Here is a 22,923-nt window from a genome sequence, read left to right as displayed (position 1 = left end):
GAAAATGAAAGTCACCTGAGCTGGCTAGTGGCTCAGATTGAGCTGTGGACCTAGGGGGACAAGGTCCCCCAGAGGCACACTACCTGTACCAAGAGCCAGCTGGATAAGGCTGTATGTAGCCAAAGCTTTTCTTGGCAAGCTGAAGCTGAAGCTGGCAAACCTCATTTCCTGTATAGACTAATAAATGGCAGCTGATTGGGGAGGGGAAGAATAAACTAATCATGTCACAGGAAATGTAATTCTAAACAGTAAAAAAAAAAAAAAATCCTGAGAAAATTAGAGCTGGGTCGAATCTTTGAAACAAACACAAACGGGAAAAAAAAAAAAAAAAAAAAAAAAAAACCCAACATGGTTAACCCCATGTCAGCTCCAGGGGCTACTGGGAAGTGTAGTTTTCTAGGTCGAGAGGTAGAAGGATGATGTTGGAGCCATGTGGTCCAGGATAATTGGAGCTCTGTGATAGGGTGGAGCCTCGGCCAGAGGTAGGAGCTGATTACAAATGAAGGCTTCAGATAATGGGGAGCGGTGAAAGCCTTTTCTGGATCTTTGATCCACTTACGTGATTTGATTGGACAAAACAAGCTGTTTGTTTGAATATGCCTGCCAATGAGTATTGCCTTTGGATGAATTTATCTCCCCTCTCGGTGCCTTGGCAAAGCTGCATCACTTTACCCTTTTGGAGTTTTCTATTTTTTTTTTTTAAACTCTGAATATTTGCTTTTTATATTGGTATAATGGGCTTTGTCTACAGATAAAGATAAATTGGGTTGTTTTTTTTTTTTTTTTTTGGGGGGGGAGAATGAACAAGTGTTTTTGCTATGTAGAAAATAATACCGCAGTTAGCAGACATTTTCCCCCTTCCGCCACCCCTTCATTTCCCACCCTCAAAGTGAACTACCAGTCAGTTCTACTCAGTAGTCAGGGAAAGAAAAAAAAACTTCCCTAATTGGGGGCTCTAACTCTGCTTAATTTCCAGAATATATGGCATAACTAGCTCCCTGAAATAGCTGGTGGAAAGAACAAATATGAACCTATGTTACTATCCACCTTGAGATTTAAAAAGAAAAAAAAAATCTTTGAGCCTTTATTAATTTCTATGGTGACAAAAAGTGGGGTTTCAAATGGGAACCCCTAGCCTTGGGGAAAAGAAACCTTTTTAGTTTAGGTTTGGTTTTCTAAATTTGTGCCAGCACCCACTTCTTTGAAGTTGTCCACAGTTGCTGTCTCCAGTTTATGTCCACTTACTTTCTCTTCAACTCTTCACTCTAAATTCCAAATGGATATATGAGAAATATAAAATATCCTATCATTTTAAAAAACAGAGAACTCTACATGGCTAAAAGAGATCTTTAACAAGGGACAAGGGTGATCATGAAAAAAGAAAGTAAACAATTTGAATTACATAAAATTGAAAAGCTTTTTCATAAGCAAAATGAAGTTAGGAAAGAAACAACTAGGAGGAAATCTTCACAACAAATTTTTCTAATTAAGGTCTAATATCCAAAATATTTTAAGATTTGATAGAAACATGTAGGATCAAGAGACATTTCCTGATTAATTAGATATGCTATGTATATAAAGAAAGAAAGAGAGGCAGTCTTCAAATGAAGAAATGCAAAATATTAATCAAACATATTAAACAATGATCCAAATCATTAAAAATAAAATAAACATAAATTAAAATTACTCTGAAGTCTCCACCTCACACTTATCACATGAACTTCAGTCCAGCTCTGGGCCTAAGAAGAGAAAAGCAACTCAAATACTGAAAATATCAAAGCAAACTTCAGAAAAGCACAAAAGGGAGGACATTCATTTAGTTCTTCCTCAAGCCAAAGTCAGAAGAGCCTATTGCTTTTCTGTGGAAAGTACTAAGAAACTATTCTATCTGTGTCTTTATATTAGAATAATTTTCTATTTAACTTAATCTTTAGTCACCCAAATTGTAAAGGGCTAGAATTGAGCATATGCACTTAACCTAGATAACCAAGCACTTGAGGCTAATTACCAATTGGACAATACTCTATTAACATATTCTCGCAGGATGACCCTGCGGAATTATTCTGTGCTGGCTCCATCTGTGGGTGTGTCCTCCATGAACTCAAGCAAAGTGAAATGTACTGTATCAAAGAAATAGCAATATTCTGGGATGACCAGCTGTGAATGATTTTGCTATTCCCCATAGTACTCTGAAGGATTTATGATAAAAAATCTTATCCATACCCAGAGAAGGGACTGTGTCTAAATAAAGATTGAAGCTTTCTCTTTCTCTGTGTGTCTCTCTTTCTCTCTTTCAACTTATTTTTTCTTGAGGGTTTTTATTTTCATGAGTGTGGGAGATCTGTTTTCTTTCACAACTTGACTTTTATGGAAATGTTTTTCATAACTTTATAAATAGTTTCTTAACTCTAGATGGGGATAAGGGAGAGAATCTAGAACTCAAAAATTTAGAAAACAAATGTAAAAAATTTTTTAAAATGTAATTGTGGAAAAATATTCAATAAATAAATTTTAAAAGAAAAGTGCATCCTGTTTAACATTTTTCATCGCTTTAGAAAGCTGATTGTAAAACATTTACCAGTACACTACTGCCTATGTCTATACGAGGTCAGTGTCAAGGTCTTCTGCAGTCCCCTATAGTAAATGCATTGGAAAATTACATGTACTGATTTAAGCTGAAGTCCCCCTTGTCTTCTTGCATTCATCATGCTACTGACTTCTGGAGCCCCTTTCTCACTTCTCTTAGCATGTGATCAGAAGGAAGCTAGGTCTTCTTCCCTTCACCATAATTCCCTACTTCTCCTTCCTTTTCCTGATATTACAGTTAATGTTTTATTATAGTTATCAGTGGTTATCATGCTCACTGTATTGCTAAGCATGAAGACAACTGTTGTCAATAGGCTAGAAGAACAAATCTTTAGTTTTTCATTATTTCTAGTTATTAGTATTAAGGAAGAAAGAAAAACGTAAAAATTCTAGCAAAGACAGAGCCAGTTCTTTGCCTCCTCATGTATGGACATCATTGAATCAATTCACATAAAAAACAGAATCACCCATTTCAAATTTCCTTTATTCTATGGGGTATAATGCTCATTCAAAATAGTAAAAAAGAAACCTGTTTTCTCACAGGAAAAGGCATATGTCAAATACATGCTTTAAAAAAAAATGAATGTGCAACAAACTTTGCTGTTCATCACATAGTCTAAAGATCAGCTGATACTGTAATAGTTTTGGTACATATTTATATAGTACAATGTTACAAACTTTTACACAGAAAAGAGGTGGAAAATAAATTTCATTATGTTTAGAAGAAATAGATTTCATTATGTTTTAGAAAAATATAGAACACAAGGTTTTGCAAGGGTGAATGTTGAAAATTATCTTTGCATATTTGAAAAACAAAAAAGCTATTATAAAAGATAGATTTCATTCCTATCTGTGTAATGAGCACCTATGATATTCAGATTTCTTTAACCCTGCCAATGGACGTCTCTCTTTTTTAAATGAGTAGCAAAATTGTCTTAATGATTACTGCTTTGTAGAATAGTTTAAAATCAGGTACTGTTATTCTTCCCTCTTCCCCACTTTCTTTCATTATTACATTTGAGATTCTTGGCATCTCGTTTCCATGTGAATTTGCTTAATTTTTTCTAGATCTATAAAATAATCCTTGAGGACACTAAATTACTTCAGGTAGTATTGTTATTTTTATTATAACCTACCCATAAGCAATTAATGTTTCTCCACTCTTTCTGAAAAGAATGTTTTATACCTATATTCATATAATTTCTAGGTATATCTTGGTATACAATCTCAATTTTTATAGCTTCTTGTAGTTACTTTGTTGGAATTTCTCGTTAGCTTTTCCTAATGGATTTTGATGGTTATATAATACATACAAGAATGCCAAGATGTAGGTAGATTTGTTTTCTATCCTGTAACTGTAATGTTTAGTAATAATTTCAAGTAATTCAGGGTTGAATCCTTAGATTCTCTCAGTATACCTTCAAATCAGCTTCAAAAAGTGAGTTTTATTTCTTCTTTGCCTGTGACTATGCCCTCAAATTTATTTTTCTTATTTTATACCATATCTACCAAAGATACCTATTTAGCAACTTCCTAGTACAACCAGAGATGGGTCAGAGACATTTGTCTACAAGATACTTTGTCTACAGGCAACAAAAGTGGAAAGCCTTCCTGAGAAAGCATTGAGATAGTGAGAAATCCTTAGAAAGGAGGCAATTGGAAACCATTGGGATCTGCAGAGAACATGATATCATGACAGCAAGATGCTGATTTAGACATCCAGGTGTTTAGGGGCTTTAAGGTCATTAATATTCTGTCTTGAGATGCCACAGAGAACTCTGAAGATCATGAACTCTGAACCTCAGAGATTCAGGAAAGTCTAATTTCAGGAGATTAAAATCAGTGTAGGAATCCAGGAGATTCAAGGTAAAACATTGATGAGCTTCCAACACTATCCAAAAACACAGCAGTGAGTGAAATCTGGCCCTGGCTAAAGCTCCAATTTAGGAACTATGACTGGAGATATGAGAAAACCAAAGAAAATGCTTACCTGTTAGGATTCTTACAAGGTGCTAAGACACTGGAATGGATATAATTATCTAATTTAGCATGGTAGTTAACAATTCTCTAGTTCAGAGTTCACACTTTTCACACCTTTCAGAGAGCATACTTTTAAGGAGCTCCCATAAGCCCAGGGAGAACCCACAAGCCCTTTCTCTGGGAGGATATAAGGAGCCAGGATTCAGTGGGGAGAGTCAGTCTGGATTGGGCAAGGAAGGAGAGGACTTTCCTGGAGAACTTCAGGGAGGCTCAAAGAGATTCAGAGCCAGGATTCAGTGGATTTGCAAATCCAGGAGATTCACAAATCCAGCAGATTAACAAGTCTAAAGGAAAAGCCTGCTCAAGGGCTTCCAGGAGATTCACAACTAGGATTAGTTTCTGGGAAACCCACAATCCCACACTCTCAGAGACGGAGTTTGATTCCCACACTCTAGATCAGGGGTCCTTAAACTATGGCCCTCGGGCCAGATGCTGAGGACGTTTATGCAGCCCGCTGGATGATGGCAAAATCAGACCAGAAGTGACATTCGACCCAAACTCGCATTAGCAATGCACACTTCTGGCTCTGGGCTGAGACAGTGGAGACAGAGTGTGAGGTGAGTTCCCAGGTTGGGGTGTATGGTGTGGGGAAGGGAGAGACATGCAGAAGATGGAGAACTGACGGCCTGCAGCCTTGTAAAGTAACGGAAGCCATCACAACAGAGGGATGTACAGCGCGTGCTGCACATGTCACTGCCGCTGCAGGGGGATTATATGGGCTGTGTCTGGTGAGCGGGTATAGTAACAGTTAATACTACAAGTCCCAGTTTTACTTTATCATTGTCATTATGCTGTAATGACAATGTAACGGCTTCCTCTCTAGCGAATGTTGCAGTACTGACTGCTATTGTCGCCCAGAGTGAGGCTCCTGGTACCAGGCCGTGGCCCTGTATCCATAGTGACCTCATGTCTGGCTGTTGTGGTCATCAGTTTTATCACTGTGTGTATGTTCTGTAGTTTCATAAAGAGATGGAATATTGCTAACATATGTCACCACCTGATAATCACTGGGGGTCTGACCTTAGTGCCCCCCACTTATCCTGAGTATGAGGGGGTGCAGAGCTGGTGTATTGCTTCATCCCCCTCCAGATTCTTAAGGTCTCCATACACTTGTGCACCTTCAAGTCACATGATGACCTCCCCCATAAGCCCCAATGTACAATTTGTCACTGAAGCTCATTCTGCCCACACAATATATCGTGCAGTTATATACATATATGCACAGTCTTGCCTGCGATTATGATAAATTACAAGTGCAGCAGGTACGATCATGCAGCACTGGATTATGAGAATTGATCCCAGGATTCAGAGGAACCCAGGGCATTTGGGAGGGCCGCCTGAGCGGTGACTTGTGTGCGTGAAGGTCTGAAGTGGGAGAGAGAGTGCGGGAAACGGAGGCATCACAGCGCAGAGGCAGCTTGGAGGAAGTTGGGCATTGCTATCAGTATGTCTCTGTGTGGGCAAAGTTATTGCTGGTATATTGTTTTTGTAACGCTGTGTGTATATATATATATATATATATATACTAATAGCATTTTGGAATCCCTTAGAAATAATGATGTCAAGCAAAAGAAAAATTGATCTGAAGTGTAGGATATTCAAAGAACAGTGGACTTATGATTACTTTTTCATGCAGTACAAGGAAAGAGCTCTATGTCTGATATGCCAGAATATAGTGTCTGTGTTCAAAGAATATAATTTACGTCGACACTATGAAACTCAACATAAAGTTAAATATGATTGTTTGGTTGGAGAAGTGAGAAAAGATAAAATATTAAAACTGAAAAATACATTGACAACCCAGCAAAATATTTTTGTGAAGCAGAAGCAACTAAATATTTCATCACTGTGAGCAAGTTTTCAAGTTGCCAAGCTAATAACACACACTGGCAGACCATTCATGGAGGGAAAACTTGTTAAAGAATGTTTTCTTACTGTTGCCAAAGAGATGTGTCCAGAGAAGGCCGATTTATTTAGTAAAGTGAGTCTTTCAGGACCTACAATTACACGGAGGATTGAAGAAATGGGAGACAATCTGCATCAGCATTTGCAAAACTACACAAAAAAAATTTCATATTTTTCTTTGGCACTCGACGAAAGCAATGATGTTCATGATTCTGCACAACTTCTAATTTTTATTCGTGGGATGAATGATTATTTTGAAGTCATAGAAGAGCTTGCTGCACTGCAAAGCATCAAAGGAACAACTACAGGAGAGGATATCTATGAAAAGGTTTGCTAAACTATGAATGGTTTGGAACTGGACTGGGCTAAACTAGCTAGCGTGACAACTGATGGTGCCCCAAGCATGGTGGGGTCTAAGAAAGGAGTAATTGTTTGCATTAACCAAGAGATGGACAAACATAACAATTCTCATCCAATAGCCATATACTGCCTCATCCACCAACAAGCACTGTGTAGTAAATCACTGAAGTGGGACTCTGCTATGAAAATTGTGGTATCTTGTGTTAACTTCATTAGAGCTAATGCAATAAATCACAGACAATTTCAGGAATTTCTGTCTGACTAAATGTTGAGAATGAAGATGTTCTGTTGACTGAGTCGAAGGAGAGTTTTAAAACGTTTCTATGACTTACTTCCACAGATTACAACTTTTCTGCTTTCAAAAAACAAAGAAGTACCAGAACTCAATGATACAGAATGGAAATGGCACCTTGCCTTTCTGACAGATGTAACAGAGCTACTCAACAATTTCAATATGCAACTTCAAGGAAAGGGGAAGCTCATCTGTGATATGTAATCATATTTTAAAGCATTTGAAGTAAAATTAGGCCTCCTCATCAAACAAGTGAAGGAGGAAAACTTCTGCCATCGGACACAACTCAAAATCTGTTAGCAGAAAAACCGATGATTGCATTCCCAAACAAAACGTGTGTGGATTCATTGGGAAAATTGCAAAAGGAGTTCCAATTTAGATTTAAAGAACTTCAACTCCATGAACAGGACATACAGCTTTTCCGTAACCCATTTTCTATTGACATTGAAAATGTGGATACAATTTACTGAATGGAACTGGTTGAACTGTAGAATTGTAACTCTCTGAAAGACGCATTCACGTCAAGCAGCCTTCATAATTTCTATGCATCTCTCCCCTCTAAGACATATCCTCATCTCAGGAACCATGCATTCAAAATGGCAACCATCTTTGGTAGCACTTATTTCTGTGAACAGACTTTTTCTAGAATGAAACATTTGAAATCTCCAATCAGATCAATACTAACAGAAGCACACTTGGATCACTTGTTACAATTAGCAGTGACAGATATGGAACCAGACATTGACCATCTCATTAGCCAAAAACAGGCCCACAGTTCCCATTGAAATCCTGGTAAGTTTGTTGATTTAACTTTACTTCATTTTAAATATTGTATTTGTTCCCGTTTTGTTTCTTCACTTCAAAATAAGATGTATACAGCGTGCATAGGAATTTGTTCATAGTTTTTGTTTTTACTATAGTCCGGCCCTCCAACAGTCTGAGGGACAGTGAACTGACCTCCTGTTAAAAATGTTTGAGGACCATTGCTCTAGGAGATTCAGAGTCAAGACTTCATTCCCACGTCTATCTTCATGATGGCTAGAGACATTGGGGAAGATGAGAGGCTAGAGACATTCGGACAAGAGCTTTTGGAAATCCAGAGAGTGAGGAAGGCCTCCAGAAAGCTAGCTGAGCCCCCAAGTGAAGGAGACAAGACTTGAAGGAGAAAATAAAGGATCTGGAGATAAGATTTTGGAAAGAGACAGTAAAGTAAACTCCTGGCTGCATTTTGGGATTATTGAACTGAACTGAAACTAAGGCTGCCTCCAGAAGCTCCCCCAAGAAACCTGCTCCCAGAGAACGACTACAGTTAAGAGATAACAGAACATTACACTTACCAATATATAAAAATCATTGTAGGTTGAGAGATTTCTTCAAAGAAAAGGAGTAAATAGTGCCATAATAAATACAAGTGTAAACAAAGGGGAAAAATTATATTTCATGAGGACCCCATATATAAATACCTAGAAAAAATAAACTAAAAGTTTTCTTTTAAAGTCCCAGGAGGAAAAAAGGGGAAGGAGATTAAATAGTTTAGAAGTGGAGAAAGCCTTAATCTTAATTGTTGTTTGTCCTTCCTTCTCAAAGACCATGAGTTCAGCTAAGTGAGGTCATGATACGCAAGTGAATCAGATTTAAATAAGGCAGGTCTGTTTAAGGTCATCTGCTTCACTTTTTCCTCCACAACTATCTGGGTCCAGTGACCAAAAACGGATCAGGAAGCCTGGAGATGGTCCTAGATGACTTTTTTTTTTTTTTTTTAATAATTTTTATTATATATATATTTTTTATAATATTATCCCTTGTATTCATTTTTCCAAATTATCCCCTCCCTCCCTCTACTCCCTCCCCCCCGATGGCAGGCAATCCCTTACATTTTACTTGTGTTACAATATAACCTAGATACAATACATGTGTGTAAATACCATTTTCTTGTTGCACAATAAGCATTAGATTCCGAAGGTACATGTAACCTGGGCAGACAGATTTAGTGCTAACAATTTACATTCATTTCCCAGTGTTTCTTCTCTGGGTGTAGCTACCTCTGTCCATCATTGATCAACTGGAAGTGAGTTGGCTCTTCTTTATGTTGAAGATATCCACTTCCATCAGAATACATCCTCATACAGTATTGTTGTTGAAGTGTACAGTGATCTTCTGGTTCTGCTCATTTCACTCAGCAACAGTTGATTTAAGTCTCTCCAAGCCTCTCTGTATTCCTCCTGCTGGTCATTTCTTACAGAGCAATAATATTCCATAACCTTCATATACCATAATTTACCCAACCATTCTCCAACTGATGGACATCCATTCATCTTCCAGTTTCTAGCTACAACAAAAAGAGCTGCCACAAACATTTTGGCACATACAGGTCTCTTTCCCTTCTTTAGTATGTCCTTGGGATATAAGCCCAGTAGTAGCACTGCTGGGTCAAAGGGTATGCACAATTTGATAACTTTTTGGGCATAATTCCAGATTGCTCTCCAGAATGGTTGGATTCTTTCACAACTCCACCAGCAATGTATTAGTGTCCCAGTTTTCCCACATCCCCTCCAACATTCATCATTATTTGTTCCTGTCATCTTCCTAGATGACTTTTTAAGCTAAGGTCTTCAACAGTCACTGACCCACACAGCTGGATACAAAAATACATAAACAACCAAGTAATACACGCCTTGAAAATAAATAATAGATCAATCAGAAATCAATAATTTCATGACACTGAAATATTAGAAATAAAAATAAAGATTAAGAAAAGTCAGATATATGATTCTGAAAACAAATGGCTTGGAAAACAAGTCCAGAAGGGATGATTTAAGAATCACTGGTCTTCAATGATAGCTGGAAGGAACTTAGGTAAAAATTTAGTTTAGAGCAACACCTCAACTGTATTCCAAAATAAGCTATACATGGGTGCTTTTATCTGAATCTTTGTAACCCCATTTGGGGTTTTCTTGGCAAAGATACTGAAGTATTTAGTTTGCTAGTTCCTTTTCCGGCTCATTTTATGGACAAGGAAAATGGGGCAAACAAGGTTGACTTGCCCAGGGTCACATAGCTAGTAAGTATCTGAAGTCAGATTTAATCTCAGGAAGAGTAGTCTCTATCCATTATACTATCTAGATGCCCTAGGAACGTATACCATAAAAGTCATGTCATAAAAAAATTAGAAGAACAAGGAAGAAATTACCTTTTGGATCTATGGATGGAAGAAAAGTTCATGATAGAAAGCACAAAATAAAAAGGACAATTTTGAGCATGTAAAATTAATAAATTTTTGCTTAAACAAATTTAACATAACAACAATTAGAAGGAAAATAGATAACTGGGAAAAAGTCTTAGAAAATTTCAGTAATAAGGTTCTCATTTCTAAGGCATATAAAAATATTCAAATTTTTCAAAAACTAATTCAAATTTATAAAATTAAGAAACATTTCTCAACAAATAAGTAATCAAGAATATGAACCAATAGCTTTCAAAGAAAGAAATCCAGGTTATTAGCCATATAATAATTAGATAAATGAATTTTTCAGGAAGTCAAATCACTGCCACCATTATCCCTCTTCAAACCCTAATGGGATAGCCCATGACATTAGGCCCAATATTTTTGAGAATAGCAGTGACCTTCAGCTCAGGCCTGTTCCCAGAGCCATCATTGAGGGAAAGAATCATTATGGAGAAGGAGCCAGCTTTTCTCATCACCACAAACAATTGCTGCCCAGTTGCCACCAATGATCGGATAGGCACAAGAGTCCCATAAATATCACCAATATTCTGACCTCCAGTCCTGCTTTTCAGTACTACTAATGATAATTTGGCAAAGCAACTTCCATGCCTCTCTCCCAGGCAGTTAACCTATCTAATTTCCTTCTATTTACCACTTTCTAAATCTCTTCTCATCATCTGGCAATTACATTGGAGCTGTTTGCACTGGACACTGCCCTGTTGGTTTAAAAGGCCTGTATTCTCCCCAAGTGTAATCCATTTCTGCTGATTGCTTTTTGACTGACTTATCAGGTAATCCCTTTCTGCCATGTGATTGCTTTTCTGCTGGTTGATCAAATCAGAGTCCTGACCTTTTAAAGGTTCTTTGGGTGTAACCTCAGCTGCCATCGTGCCCCACCTATTTCTTGATTGATATCTTGGAGCTGGGCTTCACCTCTCATTTCCCTGGATCAATCTACATTTGGAGGCCCAGTGGAAGTCCTTGTGACATTTTGGACATGGAGTTTTAGGTCTTCGCTCAGCCTGTCTTCTCACTCTATCTCCATATCTACACTGAACTCTTAGATGTCCAACTTTTCCACATTGAAAACATCGACGAGTTTCTTTAGAAGTCCTTTGCCAAGACGGACCCTGTCTTTCATTGTTCATCATAGTCTGGGTGTAAAAATATTGTGTGTTGTAGCACAGCATCTTATGATCTTCTCTAAAGAAGCATCTTTGTCTAGTCCCCATATAATTCTTTTGCAAATCTCATTGGCATTTTCCATAGTCAAATGTCTAGTCATTATTTCTGTAGCTGCATTTTCTCCAATAAGTCTTTTGATAGCAGTTTGCAAATGTCCCACAAAATCTGCAAAAGATTCATTGGAACCTTGCTCTATTTTAGTGAAAGCCTCCCCTCGATCTTTCTGTCTGGGGAGGGAACCCCAAGCTTTTATTGCAGCCTTAGAAATTTGCTTATACACTGTTATGGAATAATCAATCTGTTCTGAATTATCTCCATACTGACCTTCACTAATCAATGCTTTTTCTAATTTTGTCATAGGCTGCTTCACAGGCAATTCTGTTAGTGTTACTGCCTCTTCCCCTCTTCCTTGCTCCACCCCTGAAGGGTTAATTGAGGGAGGAGATGGGAAATACTCCTGTTGCTCAGAATTGTACTTAACTTCATTGTTATCTGATTCATCCTTTTCACCTAGTTTAGTTGACACCTCCCCATTTTGCTCCTTCTTTTTCCTTATTCTATAATTTATATAATTTCCTAAAGCCAGTTGAATTATATTGTAAGTTTGAAGTATGTCTTTGGAAATTGAGTTAGGTCCATTTTTGTTATAGTATTGATAAAATTCCTCTCTTACTAATTTCCATTCCTTTAGATCCAATTCTTTTTTCCAGAGAAAAACAAGGACATATGACCTGCACAGTTTTTAAAAGTTCGGTAATCTCCAAAATTATAATCAATCCTTGGCTTTTCATAATCTTGATAATGTTCTCTAAACATTTTCCTTGAACAGAAACAGAAGGCTGTTTTCTAAACATTTGCCCCATTTCACTGAAATTCTACTTTAGCTCTTTAACAAAGTTTCCTTGTTACTCATGCTTATTTCTGGGTCAGAGAGACTTTTCCACTGGAATCAGGATCTTGTCTGTCCCTGTTTGGGTGTCAAAATGTAAAGTCCAGGCTAGCTCCTCTGAAGGGCTCAGAATAAGTCCTTGCCCTACGTTGTAGGCACCAAAATGTAATGTTCTGATTGTCTCTCAATTATAATCCTTCTCTGGGAGGAGGTTTCTTTTCTGTTAATCCTTTTCTCTGTGAGCAGGTTTCTTGGGAGGCTTCTGGAGCCTCCAGCCAGAGCTAAGGTAGAATCTCGAATCCTCTTCTTCCTGAATCCTGGCTTTGAATCTCCTCGAGCTTCCCTGAAGTTCTCTTGGGAAGTCTTGTCCTTCCCCCAATCTAGACTGTTTCCTTCCTGACTGCCCTCCTCTTTTATCCTCCCAGAGAATGTAAACTCCTTTCAGAAGACTAAAGTTGTAAACTCCTTTTAAAGATGTGAACTAAAGGTGTGAATTCTGAGCTAGAGAATTGCCAAGTACCAACTTACCACCTAGGAAAAACCTAATAGAAAGACAGGCTATAGCTGCCAATAAATTGCTTCCTATAAGATAGGCAAACCAACTTAGTGAAGGCAGCAAGATCCAGGGGGAAATAATAGGTGACATTTGCAGTTCAAACCACTATCTCTTTCTTGATAACTATCTCCCCTCAGATTCTGACAGAGTCAGAAGTCTAAACCTAAAAATCTAAACCTTTTAGCCCAGAAACCTAAACCTAAAAGCCTTGAGAATAGCCTAGTTTCGCATGGACCCACACTTACCACCACATACTAAGATAAGATCAAAATGGGTCCATGGTTTAGGCATAAAGAACGAGATCATAAATAAATCAGAGGAACATAGAATAATTTACCTCTCAGACTTGCGGAGGAGGAAGGAATTTGTGTCTAAAGGAGAACTATAGATCATTATTGATCACAAAATAGAAAATTTTGATTACATCAAATTAAAAAGCTTTTGTACAAACAAAACTAGTGCAAACAAGATTAGAAGGGAAGTAACAAATTGGGAAAACATTTTAACAGTTAAAGGTTCTGATAAAGGCCTCATCTCTAAAATATACAAAGAATTGACTCTGATTTATAAGAAATCAAGCCATTCTCCAATGATAAATGGTCAAAGGATACAAACAGACAATTCTCAGATGATGAAATTGAAACTATTTCCACTCATATAAAAGAGTGTTCCAAATCACTATTGATCAGAGAAATGCAAATTAAGACAACTCTGAGATACCACTACACACCTGTCAGATTGGCTAAGATGACAGGAACAAATAATGATGAATGTTGGAGGGGCTGTGGGAAAACTGGGACACTGATGCATTGTTGGTGGAGTTGTGAAAGAATCCAACCATTCTGGAGAGCAATCTGGAACTATGCCCAAAAAGTTATCAAACTATGCATACCCTTTGATCCAGCAATGCTACTACTGGGCTTAGATCCCAAGGAAATACTAAAAAAGGGAAAGGGACCTGTATGTGCCAAAATGTTTGTGGCAGCCCTTTTTGTAGTGGCTAGAAACTGGATGGATGGATGCCCATCAACTGGAGAATGGTTGGGTAAATTATGGTATATGAATGTTATGGAATATTATTGTTCTGTAAGAAATAACCAACAGGATAAATACAGAGAGACTTACATGAACTGATGCTAAGTGAAACGAGCAGAACCAGGAGATCATTATACACTTCAACAATGATAATATATGAGATTGTATTCTGATGGAAGTGGATATCTTCAACATAGAGAAGAGCTAATCCAATTCCAATTGATCAATGATGGACAGAATGGGCTACACCCAGAGAAGGAACACTGGGAAATGAGTGTAAACTGTTAGCATTTTTTGTTTTTCTCAGCAGGTTATTTTTACCTTCTGAATCCAGTTCTTCTTTTGCAACAACAACAACAAAATTCAGTTCTGCACATATATATTGTACCTAGGATATATTATAGCATATTTAATATGTATGAGAATGCCTGCCATCTAGGGGAAGGGGTGGAGGGAAGAAGGGGAAAAATTTGGAAAAGAGGGGAGTACAAGGGATAATGTTGTAAAAAATTACCTATGCATATGTACTGTCAAAAAATGTTATAATTATAAAATTAATTTTTAAAATTAAAAAAAAAAGAGAGAATAGCCTAGTTTGTAGCCTAGTATTCTCAGCCATCACTGCTAGGCTTGTACCCCTAAAGAAATAGTAGAAAAAGGAAAAAGATCTATATGTACAAAAATATTTATAGCAGCTCTTTTCATGAGAGGTCCAATTTAAAATTGGGCCACTCTCCTATTGAGTAATATCTAGAAAAAATAATGGTATGAGGCAGTAATCAATTATGAAAATGTTCAATCTCAAATTAGGAAGACTTTTTATGAACGATGCAGTGCAGTGAGCTGAACTAGGAGAACAATTTAACACAAAGTAAATACAACTTTGAGAGGCTTTAGAAACTTGATCAAAGGCATGATACAAATCCTAAAAAGTGAAGAAAAAGAATGCAACATCAGACATGTGGTTAATTTAAAATGCAGGAGGAGACATTCATTTTTAAATAGACTATACAGATAGGTTTGAGGGCTTTGATAGTAGTTGTGGTTGTTTTTCAATTTGTTCATTTAGGGATGGGGAGGAGTATGTAGGAGAGAAATTGATTAATTAAAAAAACTTGCTACTTAAATTTTAAAAATTAATGTAAAAAACCAATGGCTTCATGAAACGGGAAGACATATTAAAACCAAATCAAAAGATCAGAAAATATAAGATCTCTGGTATAAAAAAATGACTGACCTTGAAAGAGAAATAATTTAAGAATCACTGGACTCTTTAAAAACCATGATTTTTAAAAATATCCTGCACATTTTATTCAAGAAATCACAAATGAAAACTGTCCAAATCTATTAGATCCAGAGATCAAAGATAGAATCTACCAATCTACCAACCACTTCCTGAAAATAACAAACAAAAGCAAAGTCCCAGGAATGTCATATGAAGATCACACGGAGCTCTTGTCCAAGAAAAAAAGTATTTCAAATATCTATTCAGAAAGGAGTTCAAAAAACAAAGGACTCAGTTGATCAGTAAGCATTTATTACTCACATAGGAGCTGTATCTGGGAAAAGACCTTGGAATACAATATTCTAAAAGGCAAAACATACAGCATACTGGCGAAGAATAATATCCTGTAAAGCTGAATATAATACAAATAATACAACAGGGCAAAAAAATGCAACTATAATGGAAGAGAGAACTTTCAAGCATTTCTAATAAAAAGACAAATTGAGCAGGAACTTTGAAATAAAAGTAAGTCAAAAGAAACTTAGCAATTCAATTTTGATTAATTGAAAGGATGAGCATGATAATATAAAGCTAAATTTTAGCAGAGGGTTAAAAAAAACATTCCTTCAGAAATTCAACATCTTCAAAGGTAAATTTGAGGAAGTTAAATAAAAACAGAAGACCTGGGGATGAATGAATTCTGCTCTGAAGGTTTTATGAGAAAGGAAGGTAATATGCGGTTGAAAGGAGAAAGAAGGTACACAGATTTTAGGGTAAAAATACATCAAATTCAACAGGGAAACGACTGGGCCTGGAGAGAAGAAAATATCAGAGAACAAAAACAAAAAGGTTGCTAAATAAAAAGCAACCTTCCAGATCTTGAAGGAGTGAATAGAAACGAAAAATACAATCCAAGGATGTCCCTTAGGTTGCCTTTTAAACATTGGGGGAGTAGTTGAGCACATTTTGTTATACAAATATAATAGAATATTATTTTGCTGTAAGAAATTTTTTTTTTTTTAAAGAGCCCTGATTTGGAGAATCCTAAGAGGATGCACTGAGTATGATTCAGGAGAGCAATTTACATAAAGATAATAACATTGCAAACAAAAACAGTTTTGAAAGATTTAAGAATTCCGTGAAATGACAAATTTTGTCTACAGAGGATCTCTGAGGAAACATGTTTCTCACCTCTTGACAGAGAGATAATGGACTCGAGGTATAGAAAAAGACAAAACGTTTTGGACACAGTCACTATGTAATTCATTTTGCTTAACTATACTTGTTACAAAGATTTTTCTTCTAGTTTTTAATTTAAAAAGGGTGTAGAATAGAAGAAATTAGTAATAGTGATACCAGAAACAAAGAAAGGACATTGACATATTTTTAACTACACAGAAGTTCATAAGGATAGTAATATATGGAATTTATAATATTCTTTTAAAAGTAAGCTTGTGAAAAAAATAAGCTCACAATATGGAAATTCAGTTTGATGTACAATCCTTTTAAAAAAAATTCTGATATATATATATGTGTGTGTGTGTGTGTGTGTGTATGTGTGTGTGTATATATATGTATGTATGTATATAAATGCTCCTTTCTGGCAATTAAGTTTAGAAACAAAATTAAAAGAAAAAAGAAAACACATGGTATAATAAGCAACAATGTATTTCTTTCTTTGGGCTTTATATATCTTTCATGCTATCTTTTTTTCAGGCCTGACAACTCTAACTCCAAACCAAGTCTGGGGCAGTTTTCCTGAACAGGATTGTAAAACTAAACATCTATGGAGAATGAGACAGGACTTCTGATTGGCTGATAGATAACTTGAGCCCATTATGCTTCGTACCCAGTTCCCAAAGGGAGCTGGAGAGCGCTTGGTCAAGCACCAGCTTTGAATGGCAAACTGGCGACCTCCTTGAAGCCACAGACAGTTAAGAAATCTATATCCTACAGTAACTCTTGATTTCTAGTGCTTGCAACCCTAAAGACTAGTAAGAGCAAATTCATCTTGGTAAAATCATTCTATTCTTCCTTGCTTGAGCCTGAGAAATCATTTACTCAGGTATTTTTTGTCTATTCTAATCTATAAGATATCTCCATTTCTGTTTACTTCATACTTGTTAAGGAGGCATATTAGATATTGGGACTGTCATTTTCCTAACTAGCATTTGATGGGAGAGAGTAAAATTAGAAAGAATAAGGCAGGGATCATCATCTCTATCACCATTACCACCATCACCATTTCTGCCACCACAGGCCTTGAGAACAACCAAGGAAAAAACTTTCATTCTGAATCTCTTAGCCCCAGACCACTGATACTTGATGTATAGTAGTTAGAAAATAATTCAAGTCAATGTTATTTTTGGAGATAGGAAAGTGAAGAATTGATTAGCCATCAAGAACCTAGATTCTGCCTGCCACCCTTTGCTAGACTGCAATACCAACATCATTCTCTTACTCTCCACAATAATAGATATTTACAATATATAGAATATTTACTCCATTTATAGAACATGTCACAGTTATCCCAAATTAAGTCCTCTTCCTCAGGAAGGCTGCAGGAAACTATTTTGTACAGCTAATTTTCAGTGAGCATACTTAAATGCAGTTAAAGTCTTCCATCCTTTACTTGTAGTTTTGGATGCTTCCTTCAAGATTCTTTACATTTGCTTCTTCTTTAAAAACAGAATGGGTCAGATCTCAGATCTGATATCTATCCATATCACACATAGGTCTCTTTATAATATATGGCCCAACTGCATATATTCTACTCAACCATTAAGACTTATTCCTAAAATAAACTTAATTTATAATCTGACTTTCAAATCATTCTATCACAAAGTATGTCATTTTCAAAAATAATGAAGCGTATTCAATCACATTGCTCTCACTAAAAATTATTAACAATGATATTTTTAGTTAAAGCAAAAAGATTTTTGTACCATTAATAAAATATTATCAGTGAGTCAATAAAATATCATTTTTTAAATGCCTATGTGTCAGATATTAGCTAAGAGAAGCAACAATAATCCTTGCTTTCAGTTAATAGGGGAGATACCATGTATACAACTCTGTGCAAGTAGAGTTACCCAATATATAAGTTGAGAGTAATCTCATGAGAAAAGCAATAAGTTAAGGACAAGGAAAGGCTTCTTGCAGGAGGTAAGACTTCAGTTGAGTATTTTTGAAATATTTCTTCTTAATCCTTTTAAATGTCTATTTTGTTATAGAGTGTACATGATTATTAGTGTAATAGCATATGTAAAAATAATTTATAAGTAACCAAGTAATGGAAGCTGTCTGCTCAAATTTATTTTATACATAGGGGTATGGTATCAAAAATTTTTGTAGCCCATTGGACTAGATGATCCCTCAGGTCCCTTCTAACTATAAGATTCTTCCACACAATATAAGTGTATTTCTTTTATTGAGATCTATATATCATTTATGCTATTTTAAAAATCTTTTTTTAACACCAATTCCTTGATCTTACAAATGTCAGTTGACCATAGTCACATTATTTGTTCCCAAAAATATACTTTGGCAATGTCTCCTAGAACCATGAAATCCAAAAAAAATATATACAAACATCTCCAAATAGAACTTTATCATCAACTCAATGATGTGGGAAGAAAAGAGAAATAACAGTGGGGCCTTTTCATTCTTCTCTATTCAGAGATTAAAACAAAGAGGATAAATAAATGTGAAGGTATCAAACAGATGGTGGAAATGAAATCAAAAGAGCTTTATTTTCCAAAATGAGTATTTTTTCTTTCTTTTAATTCTCCTAGGAAATTTGAGTATGAAAGCATTTTGCTGATTATGCACAGTATGCACTTTTAAAGAACTCAAGAATGAATGAAATCTTGGAAACCAATTATGGGGATTTTCTCAGTGGGGACTCGCTAGGTGGGATAAAATCCTCACTGCCAGGGATGAAGGCTGTAGAGGGCTAGGCTACAGCTAAAAATACTGGATCAAAATTCTACCTTGAATTTTAAACCAAATTAGAAAAAAATAAACCCAGGAAAAATTATGCACGGTCAGGCATGTATTTTATAGTCCAGAATCTGACAGAATGCATCCATGATTTGTTTCTACCAGCTGTCCATTTCTTCCTCTTACAATAATTGGTAGTCCTGAATAAGAATATATTACATCACATTATATTTATTTTTGTACAGCTATCTAATAAACATATGCAGAAAAAACAGGTAAAAGAGAGAAACAGAGAGATGGCCAGAATGAGTGGAAGAGATCTAGAAAGAGGGAATTTGAGGGAAGGGGAGAGAAAGAGAAAAAAATGAATGATAATTAACACATCACTGCCATGAGAAAGTATATTACTGTCCATACTACAGCAATAAACAAAGACATTTAGAAAGACTGCCCAGCTGCATCCTTCTCAACCAAATACTGAGTAAGATTTTTACATATACCATCTTTGGTCTTTGAGGATCCTATTACAAAAGAAATCCAAGAGATATCCCCTCTACTGACTAGTCATATAGTATATACATGAATAAGGCTCATATTGGTCTTTAATTATATTCTATTTTTATTAGTATTTACAGAGTACCTTATATCTTTAAAATTCTTTAGTTATACCATATTACTTTATACTTTGGTAGGTGAGAATTATTATTTCATTTAAATAAGATTAGTTAAAGTATTTATTTAACAGTTTCTATGTACTGTACTAAGTGTTGGGAATATATACACGAATAAGAAGGACAACCCTTGTCCTTGGGTAGTTTATATCTTAAAGAGAGGGTGGAACAGGGAGACCACATATGAAAAGGGCCTGTAAAGCTAGAAAGGAGCAAGTTGGGAACTAAGCTGAAGAGTCAAAAGCTAAGCAGGGTTAGGAGAGAGTAACAGCTCACCAGGAGGAGATCTTGCCACTTTTTAGTCCTAATCCTACCAAAACAGCATAAAGATCCTGCTGTGTCTTATTCCTTTGCCTGTTGTCAGTTCCCTACCTGAGAGCTTCTAAAATAGCAGTGAAGGCTTCATCTCGGTGTTTCATTCCCACCAAACTGGCTGACCAGTTCTGTAATAGCTGCTTTTTCTCCAAGTTGATCGCGTCTATTTCTGTGCAGGCCTGCAAAGGGATAATAGCAAGAGATAGTAAATTTAATTTACAAATAGAGTTTAGATATTCATTTTACCCAGGATAAAGTAAGAATAAAGAAATAAACAACCATTTGGAACCCTTACATATTCTACTCTTTTCTGCTTCTCCTCTTACATGTGGCACTATTCCTCAATCTCCTCAATTTCTGGCTCATCAAAATCCATCATGGTCCCCAAATGTGTTCCCTAAGGTTCTGATCTGGGCTCTCCTCTTTTCTCTCTTTATACTTTTTTTTTTGGTGACCTTATCCTATCCCACAGGGTTAATTATCTATGGTGATGCTTCATAGATCAATTTATCCAGTCCTAGTCTTCCCTCTGAGTTTTAGTCCTGTATCATTAGCTTTCTTTTTTTAATTTTTTTAAATTAAAGCTTTTTTATTTTCAAAATATATGCATGGATAATTTTTCAACAGTCACCCTTATAAAACTTTGTGTTTCAAATTTTCTCCCCTTACCTTTACCCCCCAAATAGCAAGTAATCTTAAAAATGTATGTTAAATCCAATATATGTATACATATTTATACAATTATCATACTACCCAATAAAAATCAGATCAAAAAGGAAAAAAAGGAGAAAGAAAAAAATGCAAACAAACAACAACAACAAAAAATGAAAATGCTATATTGTGTTCCACACTCAATTCTCATCGTTGTCTCTCTGGATGCAGATGGCTGTCTTTATCACAAGATCATTGGAACTGTCCTCAATCATCTCATTGCTGAAAAGAGTCATATCCATCATAATTGATCTTCGTATAATTATCACTAAGCTGTCTATTGGAAATTTTATTTATTTTTTTTTCCTGAGGCTGGGGTTAAGTGACTTGCCCAGGGTCACACAGCTAGGAAGTGTTAAGTGTCTGAGACCAGATTTGAACTGGGGTCCTCCTGAATTCAGGGCTGGTGCTCTATCTACTGCGTCACCTAGCTGCCCCCCTCTATTGGAAATTTTAAACTGTTTTTCTGGGAGATATCACAAATTCAACTTGTACAAATAGACATTAAAAAGGACTCATATGTGCAAAAATATTTGTAGCAGCCCTTTTTGTGGTGGCAAGGAACTGGAAATTGAGTGGGTGTCTATCAGTTGGAGAATGGCTAAATCAGTTATGGTAGCTGAATGTTATTATTCTCTAAGAAATGATGAGCAGGCTGATTTTAGAAAAGCCTGGAAGGCACATATAAACTGATGCTGAGTGAAATGAGCAGAACCAAGAGAACATCGTACACAGCAACAAGATTATCTGGTGATCAACTGTGATGGGCTTAACTCTTTTCAACAATGAATTGATTCAATATTAATTCCAATAGACTTGTGATGGAAAATGCTACCCATATATAAAGAGAGAACTATGGAGAATGAATGAAAATCAAAGCATATTTTTATTTTTGTTGCTACGTTGTTTCCTTGTTTTCCTTTCTCATGTTTTTTTTCCCTTTTGATCTGATTTTTCTTGTTTAGCATAACAGTATGGCAATATGTTTAGAAGAACTGCACATGTTCAACTTATAATGAATTGCTTACTGTCTTGGGGAAAGTAGAAAGGGAGAGAGAGGGGAAAAGTTTGGAACACAAAGTTTTGCAAAGATGAATGTTGAATTTGTATGTATTTAGAAAAAATAAAATATTTAAAAAAGCAAAAAGAACCCATCATCTTTCCTTCAAACTATAGCCTTTCCTCAAAATTCTCTATATCTGTTCAAGAGACCACTATTTTCCCCACATAACTTTAGCATTATGCTTATTTGCACATTTACCTCATATATTCAATCAGTTGCCATATCTTGCCATTTCTATCTCCATGAAATCTCTCAAATCCAACCCCTTCTTATTATCTACTTACATGGCCACCTTAGTTCAGATTCTTTTGTTTAGATTATTGCCACAGTCTTTTTAGTGGTCCTTCTGTCTCTAATCTCTCACTACTCTAGACTATCCTCCACACAGCTGACAAAATGATTTTCCTTGAATGCAAATCTGACCATTTTATTCCTCTACTTAATAAACTCAGCTGGTTTCATATTGCCTTTAGCCTTTAAGATAAAATCTAAATGCCTTTGTTTAGATTTCAAAGTCATAACAACAAGACTGTATATGATGATCAATTTTGAGGGATGTATCTCTTTTCAACATTGAGATGATTCAAACCAGTTCCACTTGTGCAGTGATGAAGAGAACCATCTACACCCAGAGAGAGAACCATGAGAACAGAGGGTGGAACATAATATAGCATTCTCACTTTCTCTGTTGTTATTTGTTTGCATTTTTTCTCAGTTTTTTTCTTTTTCCTTCTTAATCTGATTTTTATTTTGCAGCAAATTAATTGTATTATTGGATCTAACATGTATTTCAACATATTTAACATATATTGGACTACCTCCCAGCTAGGTGAGGTGGGGAGGGGAAGAAGGGAAAAATTTGGAACAAAAGGTTATGCAAGGGTCAATGTTGGAAAAATTACCCATGCATATGTTTTGTAAA

The 22,923-nt window shown here is 36.0% G+C and overlaps 1 protein-coding gene across 1 annotated transcript in view; it reads right to left on the bottom strand.

The window, feature by feature from the left end:
- CCDC40 (coiled-coil domain 40 molecular ruler complex subunit) overlaps nt 1–22,923 on the bottom strand; it is a 91,578-nt gene that overhangs the window by 41,401 nt on the left and 27,254 nt on the right. Inside the window, exon 10 of the mRNA XM_074260344.1 lies at nt 20,285–20,406. Coding sequence (XP_074116445.1) covers nt 20,285–20,406 — 122 coding nt within the window. The remainder of the gene's footprint in view (nt 1–20,284; nt 20,407–22,923) is intronic.

The sequence above is a fragment of the Sminthopsis crassicaudata genome, chromosome 4 (genome assembly GCF_048593235.1).
Source record: "Sminthopsis crassicaudata isolate SCR6 chromosome 4, ASM4859323v1, whole genome shotgun sequence".
Taxonomy (NCBI): Eukaryota; Metazoa; Chordata; class Mammalia; order Dasyuromorphia; family Dasyuridae; genus Sminthopsis; species Sminthopsis crassicaudata.
The sequence above is the reverse complement of the archived record's forward strand: the minus strand, read 5'-3'. Positions and strand labels throughout refer to the sequence as shown.